Below are 13,161 nucleotides of genomic sequence, written 5' to 3'. Positions count from 1 at the left end.
CTCTCCCTCAACACTCGGCTGGATCGGAGTTCGAGGGACGTCATCGAGCTGAACGTGTGTAGAACTCGGAGGTGCCGTGCGTTCGGTACTTGATCGGTCGGATCGTGAAGACGTACGACTACATCAACCGCGTTGTGATAACGCTTCCACTGTCGGTCTACGAGGGTACGTGGACAACACTCTCCCCTCTCGTTGCTATGCATCACCATGATCTTGCGTGTGCGTAGGAATTTTTTTGAAATTACTATGTTCCCCAACAGTACTGCAGTGTCGTTTTCTCTCTTGTGAGCATCGTTTGTGGAGCAGCGCTGGAAGACAAAGGCATGAGGTGGAGCAGCTTCGTCTTGCATGGAGATTTCGGTGGAGATGTCAAATCATGCCTGGCCGACAGGTGCTATGCCGTGTCATGCCTGGCCGGCAGGTGCTACGCACGACAGATCTTCCAGAATCTTCGCGTCTGGATGGACGAGCGCGGGGCGGTGGCGCCGTGGTGGCGTCAACGAATGAACGGACTGGCAAGAATGATGCGGATCTGTTTCCTGAAGATGGGTCAGCGGCCCGATGAAGATGGCGCCGTCTAGAACGTATGCATGTGGTGTACGCTTTAGGTCTGCTGCACCGGTAGTTGGTTCCGATACGTTATGTGGATGGATCGGCGACGACATCGAATTTAGATATGAGGAGTGAGAGCACTCCATATTATCGAGTTTTGTAGGTGTGAGTGGTGGCTTCGGGTGGCTTGATGTATGTTCTTGTTAGACCTTTGTGGAATAATACATAAAGATGGTCGTATGCATCGATTGATGCAGAGGCGGGGTCTTAATCTCCTTTTCCAAAAAAATGTACAGCAGTTTGGTAAACAACATAATTTTTGTGTTTTGTAAATCTGCTACGTACAACAGTTTGGTAAAAAATCTGTTGTCCATAGCAATTATTGTTTGCTATTTGATTCATGCCATTTCAATGGACATTGGGCAGGTTTATATCAATCTATTATTGTTTCAATGTTGCATTGTAGATGGACAACAAGCAAAAGAGGCTAATATTTGCAGTTGTGTCATATATGCTTGTCTCGGTGATGATATTGGTAGTTCAGTCTAAAAAAAGGTGTGTTGTCATATGTTATGGGCCAATAGATAAGAGCCAGCTGTTGATATATGCTATGTCCAGCGCTCGACGCGACGACGCCTATGCCCAAACACACCCTTAGGTGGCGTTTGGTTCACGTGTAAGGTTACCTGGCTAAGAATATCCTTAACCAGATTGTTTCAATGTTGCATTGTAGATGGATAGCAAGCAAACGAGACTAATATTTGCGGTTGTGTCATATATGCTTGTCTCGGTGATGACATTGGTAGTTCAGTCCAAAAAAAGGTGTGTTGTCATATGTTATGGGCCAATAGATAAGAGCCAGCCTTTGATATATGCTATGTCCAGCGCTCGATGCGACGACGCCTACGCCCAAACACACCCTTAGGTGGCGTTTGGTTCACGTGCAAGGTTACCTGGCTAAGAATATCCTTAACCAGGTTGGGGATAGTCAATTTTGGTTATTTGGTTGTGAGGGATTAGGTGAGTTGGATAACCTTATTATTTTGTTTGGTAGGGAGGATAAATGTGGCTAAGGATAGCCATTTGTGTGTTTGGTTGAGAGGATGAAAGAGTGGATGATTGTTGCATGCGCCATTTTGTTTGAGGTGATAAGATTACCCCTATGATATGTAATTTTAGCACCATAGATATATCAAATATGGGCCAAACTTTGATTTCGAATAGAAGTAAACTTTAACATCACAGACCAACATAACATATCAACAACAATAATTTCGAAAATAGGAATTAATGTGTAACTTCATAATCTAACATCATAGACAAGTAGCAACTATACATAACAAACTAGTATGCATGAGATGATGATATGAAACAGTACATCATATCTAAGTTATAACCATAGTTCATAGTTTTATTGACAAGGGTGTGTTTGTTTGGGAATGTATCTGGTGCACCCGCATTTGTGGTGCTACCGGTGCACCGGATCCGTAGAGTATTTTTAAAATTCTGAAAAAATTCTAGCATGTTAGCGCAATATCAATGTACGATGTCATAAAATTTCATATAAAAATTTGAAATACTTTTAAGATAAAAAAGGACAATTTTGACATCAGTGTGATAATGGACCAAATCTAAAGCCCAAAGTTATGTACTATTCGGTGTCGAATTTGTCATTTTAGTTTTTCGAGTTATGTTTCAAATTTTGACTTGAAATTTTATGATAATCAACACTAATGTTGTGTGAGTGTGCTATTTTTTTATTTTTTGAAATATTTTAAAAACACAATATGAGTTCGGTGCACCGGTAGCGCTCAAGCTCCAGTGCACTACATATTTTCCCGTGTTTGGGCATAGGCGTCGAGCGCTGGACAGGACATAACTGCTTTCTCTGTCTGTCTCGCACTTCGCCGAGCGGGATGGCCAGCGACCGGGAGAGGCCGCGCCGCCGCCCGTCGCCGGATCCTGTGGCGGTGCTCCGGGGCCACCGCGCCGCCGTCAGCGACGCCTGCTTCCACCACGCCCTCCCTCTCCTCTTCTCCGGGTAAACTTCCTCCCAACCCCTACACCCCTCTCTGGTCGCCCGTATCGTCAGCCGCTTGCCATGAACTCTTTTGAATGTGACTCTGCTGTGCTTTGATGTTTGGTTCATGGTCTCTGCTTTTCCTCCACCAGCGCGGCTGACGGGGAGCTCAGGGTCTGGGACACGGCGAGCCACCGCACAGTCTCCTCCATCTGGTAAGCCTGCTGCTTCTGCAGACTGCAGCGGCGGGTGTGGTTCGGTTAATCGGTTTCGAGTGGTTGGGTGTGATACCGTGTGATTCTGCAATCTGCAGGGCTCATGGTGGCGCGGCTGGAGTGTATTCAATCGCTGCTGGCGCCGGACTTGGGAACACAATCATTAGGTGAGTGAATTGGGGTGAATTCTGTCAGGAGTGCTGGTTATTGGATATCTCAAACTTAGCTTACCATGTTGCTAGATAAGAAATTCCAGTACCATAACTAGTACTCCCTCTGTTCCCAAATATAAGTCTTTCTAGAGATTCCAACAAGTGACTACATACGGAGCAAAATAAGTGAATCTACACTCTAAAATATGTTACATACATCCGTATGTTGTAGTCCATTTGAAATGTCTAAAAAGACTTATATTTAGGAACGGAGGGAGTATAACCATGTCAGAGCTATATTTGAAACACTGTTGGTGAACCCATTTCAGTACCGTGTTACAGTTGCTGAGCTTGGCTTTAGGGAAAGCTATATATGCCTGAACCATCTAAGTGCATTCTACCTTCTGCATAACTTCTTCTGCATTGTTGAATGTAGATGGAAGAGATTTCCTTTGAGCATATTTATTTCCAGTGGTGATCTTTTGTCGAATTTTGATCAATACCTATGTTTTTTATATTGACTATACATGCTTGAACTGTCTAAGTGCCTTTTAACTTGTACACAGCTTTTATTGCATCGCAGAATTTAGATGTAAGAGATTTTCTGTGAGGCTTATTTTGATCCTCAATATCCATGCTTTTGATTTTGGCACAGCCAGGGAAGGGATGGTTTGTGCAAAGGCTGGGCAATTGAGGAAGCTGGGCTCTCACGGTATGACTTTCTGCATCTGCAGTCGCAAGATGCCAAGGGTTGTCATATTTCCTTTTCTGAAAGAAAGTTGAGAACTGTTTACGTCAAACATAAGCTAGGGCACGATCAGTCAGGAATAGGCTCCCGCTTACTTAAATGCAATGAAATACACATGCACATAATCTTTCAAATATTACAAATCGAACATTCTATGAAGAATTGAAAAGAAGTCTTTATTTAATAATTACAAGACAGCTTATGTCCCTGAAGGCAGAACAACTATCATTCCTGATGTCGACTCTCCTCTGCAAATTGTATTCTGTAACTGCCCTTTGGCCACCAGAAAATACAGCTGCTTATTAGATTTAGGGCTAGGGGCGGGGCGAAATAATATACCCGGGTAGGAGTGTAATAAGTATCGCTATCATACTAAGGTTCCTTATCTAATATGTTGAAAGTTTCTTTAACTACCAAGGTCAGATAATCAGTGATGCTATCGATTTTATGGTCAAACTCAATGCAAGCACCTGCAATATCAGTTAGCAATGAGCAAAATCTTGATACGTTCCGAGTACCCTTTCATAAGAATTAAGCTATTCATGTTATCTGGTAGTATTTCGTCCTGATTATAGCTTGAAAGCACAACCCTTATGGTGTTTTCCTGTTTTTTGACGGATGTTACGTTGTTGTAAACTTGTAATATGATACTTTTATGTCCAAATGTATAACAATGGCCCTCATCCGTAAACTGTAGTGGCAACATTTTGAAGAACTTCTAAACAACCAGGTGATTTGTAGAACCTAGAATTATTCTTTCTTTATAAATATATCTGGTCTCAACTATGAATGACCTAGACGCGTGGACACTTGTGATTCATTTTAGGAGGTAAGACAATATGTACAGTGTTCATGTGGAAATCTGGAAGAATATATACTTTTTAGCAGGCTTTGTGGCCCGTGCATGTTCTATGAATTTCTGTGCAATTTATAAATCTATTATTTGTGCTCCTGCAGGAGGCCCATATTTACAATCAAAACAAGTACATACCATTTCTGTAAGATGTCACTGTTTAAGGTTCCATGTTCTGCACATGGCACACAAACCAGCTTGAGTGGCTCAAATGGTGGCACTGAGCCGCAAAGAGTACCTACTGAAGATAATACAGGATCAGATGTTGTAAATCTTGCAGAAGGAACACAAGAATATGAACAAGGTAATGTGCGACCATTTTCGAATCCCATCACGTTTAAAAGCAGCAATAGCCTCTGAATCCTACATGAATTTATTAACTACTCCCTCCGTCCCATAATGTAAGACGTTTTTTGACACTACACTAGTATGGGACGGAGGGAGTAGTGACTTACATTATGGGACGGAGGGAGTAGTGACTTATTATGGAAGTGTAAGCTTTTCGGTAATGGACAAATAAATGGCAATTTCATTCATTTATGTAGAGGAAAGACTGCAAAGGAAATGGCGTAATATAACACTTTGTTGACTTTCAAATGTCACATCGTTTAGAAGAAGGATGTACTGTATGTGTCTGATAACTTCTTGTTTAGACAAGCATGCTATCTCTGCATTGTTGACTTTATGATGTATTTGCTAGGCAGATCCTTGGATGGAAAAAATATATTGGCAATCGCTGGTCAAGAATCTTCTGAGGTTAGTTCCAAACTATGTTATCTTTTCACTAACTTAAGATCAATAAATAAATTGAGATTGGCTTAATATAATGCAATGAAGCAAGCCTGGCTGAACTTTGGTGTTTATGTGTGTGTTTATATTGTTACTTCTTTTGTTGTCACTGCTTTCATGTTGAAACTTCAAAACAAAACCTACAGGTTGAACTTTGGGACATTGAAAATTCAAGGAAGATAATGTGTTTGCCCCAAAGATGTAGTGCTAATATGACAGGTCGCCTTACCAAGAAAAAAGGTTTGTCCTCACTCTTCACCACTCCAGCTATAGTTGTTTGTTTTTGTTCAACAAAATACCATGGTGGGTTGTACCTAGTATATGTATCCAGTGGTAACTTCTCGCTTAGTAGAACCGTGAACTATTTAGACTTGACATCAGAGTAGCCTCCACCATTTTTGTTGTTTTAATTTTTTGTCTACCAGAAATCCAGAGTTTGGTTTGAGAATTGTCCCTCTTGACCTAGATCCAGCAGCTCCACCTACATGGTCTGTTGATTCATTGTTCAGTTTACATGGAAGGAAGTTATAAATGCATGCCTTTATCTGAGATATGTACGCCTTGCAATTTGACTGACCTCTCTGGTATCACGAATGCAAGGATATATATATGTAATAGAGGATCAATCCTTCTTCCATGGCATGAGACTCTCTGGCATCTTGTTTATTTATATTTCTTGTGCTGTTGTAGTTTTCTTGTTGTTATTACAAGGTACAATGCATGGCTTTGTTTACAACTATTGAATTAAAATAATAGTCTTTATCTGCAGGACCGCAATAAAAATCCCTTTTAATTGTTCTGTGTCATTTGTTTTTCCTGACTATCTATGCTTTTGAGTAATCGTTGAAAACTGTACTTCTGTTGTTTGTAGGTCTATGCATGGCTGTGCAAGCTTTCATCCCGTGTGAATCTGGAGGCTATGTTAATATTTTATCAAGGTATCCAGATCAACTTTTCAAAAACCCAATATGCCATGGCCTAGTGGAGTATCTGAACAAAAACTATTAAGCTCTTTTCAGTTAAAAATCTATTGAGCTCTTTCTTAGGTCAATTGTGGCAAATGGCTTAAATATGAATCTGGTCCTTTTACCAGACTCATGCTCTCGTTTATCCTCTGGCCTCTGTCCTTTGTTTGGGAGTCTTGGCTCTAAGTGTTACGCAATAATCACACATAATAAAAAATGTCATAAGCTGAACACATCTCATGTTTTATCTGGATAGTAACAATCATATGGAATGGAAATGGTATTCAAATGCTTGGCATGGTTATATTGCACATGAATCATCTTTCAACTCATATATTTGAGAGAATGAAGTAAGATAATTCATCTCCCCTCTATGGCAGAAGTTGTACTTGATCAAATTCTTATTGCAAGTGTAGTGATGGTGTTATGTGAAGTGTACAAATGACTATCTGCCGCATACAGATTTGTTCCTGCTTCACAATCTTAGCCATACCCATTGTTGTGTGTATTCCGTGGGGCATGTGCAGCACATAGTAAAATGGTATTGTTGATGCATATTCATTCGATTAGCTCACATGTAAAGATTTCAACTGTGAGTGTATGTCACTTACACAATTGAATTGATTCTGTTGTGAAACAACAAAGCAACTTTATCTTACAAATAAAGTCCATTAACTCAAGCGAGTATGCTTCAAGGGTTCAAGCTGACTAGTCACATTATGAACTGTAGTGATATCTCAATATAATCTCATCTCAATAGTTGGTACATAAATATGGTAAATTAATCTCTAGTACTTAATACGCTAAACAATCCCATAGCATGCTTTTGGGGCAGGTTAAAGCGACTTCGGTAATTTTTTTCAGAATGAAAAATTCTTCTCAGCCTTTTTGCATACACGCTGGATGTTCTCACGGAAATTTCATTTTCAAAGTTCAAACAATATGTCATTTTCAACCCTGAACTACTGCTGAAGTTCATTATTCAACCTCGAATTCTGAAACCGGTTGTTTCTAACTTTAAACTGTCGAATCAGTTTATTTTACCCCCTTGACCCTATCCCAAACAGCTGTGCTGGCAGAGATGACACGTGGCATCACTTTTACACTCAACTTAAAATATAGAAATCAGGATTCTTTTAATAATAAAATTGCCTTTTTGGGGCACCCTGGAACTCTTTAGGAAATTTGGTAAATAGTTTTTTTCAGATTAACTATTGATTCATTTTCAGTTTGACTATCAGGCAAAAACTTTATAGGAAATTCAGGATTTCATATTGACTATTAGAAAAAGTTTAGCTACATGTCATCTGTGGAGTATTGAATCCGCCTTTTCATATTGAGTTTTGACTATTTATGACTTTTTAAAAAGTTCATAATATAAAACGGGATAGGGCCAAGGGGGTGAATTAAACTGATTCAAGAGTTCAGGGTTTAGAAGTGTATGTGTTCATTTTATTAATAAACATCACTTTTTCGGCCACCAGTTATGAAGATGGAAGCACTCTCTGGTGGGATGTACGGAAGCCTGGGTCACCTTTATCTTCAGTGAAATATCATTTGGAATCAGGTCTCATGCTACACCCAGTTTTAATTCAATTGTGTAACTTGCTATTTTCAAGAGCAGTTAATTTTTATCTTCCTTTGATGGAATGAAACAACATATGATCTAATAAGATGCAAGTGTGCAGCTTTATCCATTGCTATTGATGGTTTATGCACCGGTGGGATCTCAGGAGGTGCTGATAATAAAGTAGCCATGTTTGCCCTTGATCATCAGCAGGTGTGACATCAATTATTTTATGTTCTGTTTCCTGCTATATAAGATATTCCTATCATGAAAATGCATGGTGTAAGTGCAAGTCTTGGTTATATACTTGTAGTAGCTGACAAGCCCAAGTTCACTTTGTAATCTGTATTCTTTGCATATTCTAAGTTATGTCACTCTCAGTACAGTTTTAGTAATATTCTCAAGTATATCCTGACACAATCATACATCCACAAGTGCTTCTAGCAATTTATGATTACGCTAGAGACATGTAAGAACTGAGATGTGCTTCCTGTGGGAAGGATTAGTAGGCAATACACTGTAAATTAGGGATCGAGTCCTGACTGCCTGCTACTTGTAGAGATAATAACAAAATGTTTTGTTCCCGGGAAATTGGAAGGGTAAAAAAAAATGTCGGCAGCCTTCTATCGTTATCTGGGGTGTGGAAATTTTCATCTAGGTGAGGAAAAAAAAAGTAAAAACATGTTTTTAAAGTTATCTCAGGATATCTTTGCGTTCATCAATTCTATGTAAAAATTGATGGCTCGGTGTTATGTATTATATCCTCTTTTCAGAGGGTTGATGAGTGCTCGCGTATCCAAAATGACAGCTACGTTGAGATATCAGTTTATCAGTTTTTCGTACCTGGATGTTAGCCCAGATTTGGAGCAATATTTCCAGGTGATAATTCATACATGTGGTGCTAACTAGTTTACACAGTAAGGTAATTGAGCATCTCTTTATGATCTACTCCCTCCGTAAACAAATATAAGAGCGTTTAGATCACTACTTTAGTGATCTAAACACTCTTATATTTATTTACAGAGGGAGTACTTCATAATTCAGACTCAGTGGTGCTCTTTCTCTGTCTTTTCTTTTGGGCGTGATTGTGCTGCTTCCGCCCCAACACCTATCCCTGTATGGTTCGGTTGGTTGCTTTGTATACAAAGCGGGGGGAAACCCTTTTTCGGTAATTCAGACTCAATAGCTCGACATGTCAACTGTTAGAGTACTATTTATATAGCCATGTAGCCTTTTATATTTACCCCGTTGTATAAGGGGTTTTCTGCATATCCTACACTTGTACAGGCATATATACTGGCCTATGGCCTCATGGGAATACAAGTTGCTTTCCAAACATGTATTGCCCAGTCTCTTCCATCAGATCGGTCTTTTGGTTCCATTGGCTAGAGCATGCACTGCTACATGGTATCGGAGCTGAGAGGTCTTGAGTTCAAGACCCGGCTGGCGCAATTAAATTGCAGCCCACTTTCGGTCCACGTTTAGGACTGAGGGAGCCACACGTGAGGGGGAGTGTTGACGTATAAATGTATTGCCTAGTCTCTTCCATCAGATCGGTCTTTTGGTTGCATTGGCTACATCAAACTACTTGTGTGATTGTGATTTTTGCATTCATTTCATCACAAGCATTACCTGCACTGGAGTGCTTCAATTTCATTTAGGAATCAAGACAACTTTAATTCTTAACCGAAATGTAGCTGTCTTGATTACAGGGCACGTTTTCTCTCAGGAATGAGATAGAAATTGAGCAACCCGGTATAGCGGGTATAGCGATTCGGCCAGACAACAAGATTGCAGCAACTGCTGGTTGGGATCACAGGTTTGTTCCCCCATCCTTAGCTTTTGTCGCTGGGCAGGGATGCTAATACAACCTTTTTTAGTGGCTTAGTGGATCTGATTGCCTGAGTCAATAACTGCATCTGATTTGAATATAGGACTGTTTATTTGTAGGTTATAAATATACTTGAGTGGAATCGAAAGTAAATTAATCAAATGGATGTCTCATGATTTCCATGGTTGAGTAGGCGATCACAACTCCTGGGTTGAGAGGAAGGGGATGGAGCCAGAGGCTAAGCATATTTTTTATGCCCTGGTGACACTAGCTTCGTGGGTGATACTACGTTGTGTGTGTGATACTAAAAGCCTGGGTGATACTAAATTACACGTGCAAACCATGTATGAGATACAAGAAATTATAAAATTTACAAAAAAAAGCACATGAAATTTTGTTAGGATATCAGAGAAGGACCTGATGATGGTTTTGCTTATGAGATACATGAAATTTGGTTATGAGATGCATGTGCTACCACGGTCAAGTCATGTGTCTCGAGATCCTTGAATATAAATGAAAGCAAACGTAAGATTCGTCATCTTACATCGGCCAACGTGGTTTATTCTGCTGATCCCATGAGTCAACTATGTACAGCAAGTCCATGACGCTGAAGGCGAACACTGGGTACATAGCACAAGTGTGGGTTACATAGGTGGCATGGCCTATGTTGCTTGCAACTCTAATTCAAGTTGCACTGCTGAGTTCCAACACTGGGTTACATAGCACAAGCCTGGGTTACATAACACAAGGGTGGGTATAGGTGCTGTAACGATGAGTGCAGCCAGCACCTTTGTCCGGGGTGCACATAGGGAAGCGTGGGGAGTTGTTGGAGAAAAGGGGGCGGCGGGCGGGTTAAGGAAGTCCACATAGTTAACTTTTGAAAAACCAGAGATGGGAAACGACCATATTTCCCCTGAAGCCCTCGGTAGTGGAATTCCCGCGGGTGGGGGGGGGGGGGGGGGTCGTTTATTCAGGGTTCCCATGCTTCGGGTCCCTGGCAGAATCAATCAGGGGAGTCTCACATATACCATGAGTCTCACGTACAGCATGAGTATCACCTGTACCCTGAGTCTCACATATACTGCAGGGTTGCAGTTCAGCTTCTTGTCACACTTCCACTACCGAAGGCTTGAGCACTGCCAGTCTTTCTGGAAACACTTTCTTTATTCAGTTTCTAGTTTTGAACTGAAAAGAGTGGTACTTGTCACTACGCCAGAGGCAAAGTGTGTGTCACTAAGAACTAAACCATAAAAAACATTAGCCTGTAAAAGGGGTTCTTCATGTAGTTTCTTTTACTTTCCAAACATAGCCTTTAAAAGGGGTTCTCCATGTCAAACGCGTGATCACCTAGAAATACATAAAACAAAAGATACATTCAATAATAGTGTCACCTGTATAATGTAGTATCACCCAGGAATCTAGTATCACCCTGATATCGTAGTATCACCCAGGAAACCAGTATGACCCTGATACCGTAGATACATTCGTAGATACATTCAATCATAGTATCAGCAGGACATAAAAAAATATGCTTAGCATCTGACTCCATCCCCTAACTCTCAACACTTGCCAGCTCAGCTGTGTCTTATTCAAAATTGGTGTTCCACACCACGAACAGCAGAGCAAAAACAATGTCTTCATTTATCGTCTACATGCAAGCCATGTCATGGAGTAGAACGACTTGTATGAGATACAGTAAATTATTAAATTTATGAAAAAAATGTGTATAGTCTTATCCAAACTCAACGGCTTTGTGAAGGGTATCCTGCTGGACGAGGCACTGCGCCGCGAGGGCGACCTCCATGTAGAACTACCGTTGATTAGCAAAGCTGATTATGTCGCGGCAACACCAGTTGTCCCTGATTGCCAAACTGATTTAGTGCTGGTTGATTAGGGTTCTGAGGTAAGTGACACTTGCATGCCCTCTGAGGGGGAAGTGCAAGACAGAGAAGAGACGTCACATCCTGTAGATGACAATAGAATAGGTGCAGAACAGAAAATAGGCAGGTCATTATGTGCATAGAATAGGAGTTGAGCAAAGTTGGACAAGCAGTAGGCGATGTCTGCATGACAAGCATGCTTCTAGTTGTTTATCTGAGTCTGTAATCCTTGCATTTGTGTAATGTTTCAAGTGTTTTACATCATTGCAGGATTCGAGTGTATAACTACAATAAAGGAAATGCTCTAGCGGTTCTAAAGTATCACAGCGCTACGGTATGCAGCTTCGCTCAACTAAGTGCTCTTGGCATTTCCATTTTGCATCTAGGGTCCCTCGATCAGTCAAAAATGTCAATTTCAGTCCTCCTGTTTACTTTAATTGGAGTATGGGTCATGAGATTGATAACCAGCTCAATTACTTCCTTACTACTCCCTCCGTTCGGAATTACTTGTCACTCAAAAGGATGTATCTAACACTGAAATACATCTAGATACATCCATTTTAGCGACAACTAATTCCGGACGGAGGTAGTACAACTTGGTCGAATTCTGCTTGATGTGTGGTTTAACTTACATGCTTCTTTTCTGCTGGCAGTGTGCCGTGGTGACTTTCTCACATGACTGCAAACTGTTAGCCTCATGCTCGGCGGACACCACGGTTGCGTTATGGGAGCTGTATCCTCCGAAAACACCCAGCAAAGTTCTCATGGCAACAGAGGAGGTTGAGAGATAGAATCTGATCATGGTGTCATATGATTATGATATCTGTAACTTGGTGGAAAATCATATCTGTAGGCTTCAATAGAGAAATTCATGAACATGTATTTTTTGTTCGAAGTCTAAGTTTCTAGAACTAACTGTTATACGATGATCATGGCCTGGTAAGATAGTTTCCAGTTTGAGCGAGGTGTACTGTTAATTTACTCTGAGTGAAAGTGGATAACCATCTTAAGAAGTGAATGAAAATTCAGTTAAACCCAGCCATTCTCGAGGCAAATTACAAGTTAATGCCTCAGGTATAGAACTCAAGAACCTCCTAGTCCTAGTACATGAGTGCAATCAAGCTTTAGCCGAACTGCTGCTACTAGTAGGAAAATTTAACAAAGACCAAGTACAATAATTCTTGTCCAAAATAATACTGCTACTGCTCCAGGGCGACGGCGTCGAAGAAGGCCGACACGCTGTCCGAGCCCTGCTGCTGCTGCTCCGACGCGGCGCTGGAGGAGAAGCACTCCTTGGCTGCATCCATCACCGCCGACGCAGCTCCTTTGTGCTCGTCGTCGTGGACGGCGGGCACCGCGGAGGCGAGGGTGCCGTCGAAGGGCGCCTCGCAGAAGGCCATCGTGGCCACGAACCTGTCCATACCGGCGGCCGCCATCTGATCTGTTCGGCTCGGTCGCGCTAGCTCTGGCTTAGTCTGATGCGACGAGATCAAAACCGCTGCTTGTGCTGTTGCTTGGACGGACGGAGGGTTCGCGTAGGTAGGGGTGTATAGCAAAGCACGGCCGCGGCGGTGAAGTTTGTGTGTTCG

General features: G+C 41.4%; 1 protein-coding gene across 1 annotated transcript; it reads left to right on the top strand.

Annotated features, from left to right (window-relative positions):
• The first annotated feature begins 2,414 nt into the window (after nt 1-2,414).
• On the top strand, nt 2,415-12,532 carry LOC109776250 (protein DECREASED SIZE EXCLUSION LIMIT 1). Its single transcript, XM_020334907.4, has 13 exons — nt 2,415-2,593; nt 2,725-2,787; nt 2,886-2,954; nt 3,595-3,651; nt 4,645-4,844; nt 5,241-5,296; nt 5,476-5,569; nt 6,201-6,267; nt 7,779-7,861; nt 7,983-8,074; nt 9,574-9,680; nt 11,843-11,906; nt 12,226-12,532. Exons 1-13 carry the CDS (start codon nt 2,469-2,471, stop codon nt 12,361-12,363), a joined length of 1,215 nt encoding a protein of 404 aa, XP_020190496.1. The 5' UTR covers nt 2,415-2,468; the 3' UTR covers nt 12,364-12,532.
• Nucleotides 12,533-13,161: the final 629 nt, after the last annotated feature.

The sequence above is a fragment of the Aegilops tauschii genome, chromosome 3 (genome assembly GCF_002575655.3).
Source record: "Aegilops tauschii subsp. strangulata cultivar AL8/78 chromosome 3, Aet v6.0, whole genome shotgun sequence".
Taxonomy (NCBI): Eukaryota; Viridiplantae; Streptophyta; class Magnoliopsida; order Poales; family Poaceae; genus Aegilops; species Aegilops tauschii.
This window is presented reverse-complemented; position numbering and strand designations above follow the sequence as displayed.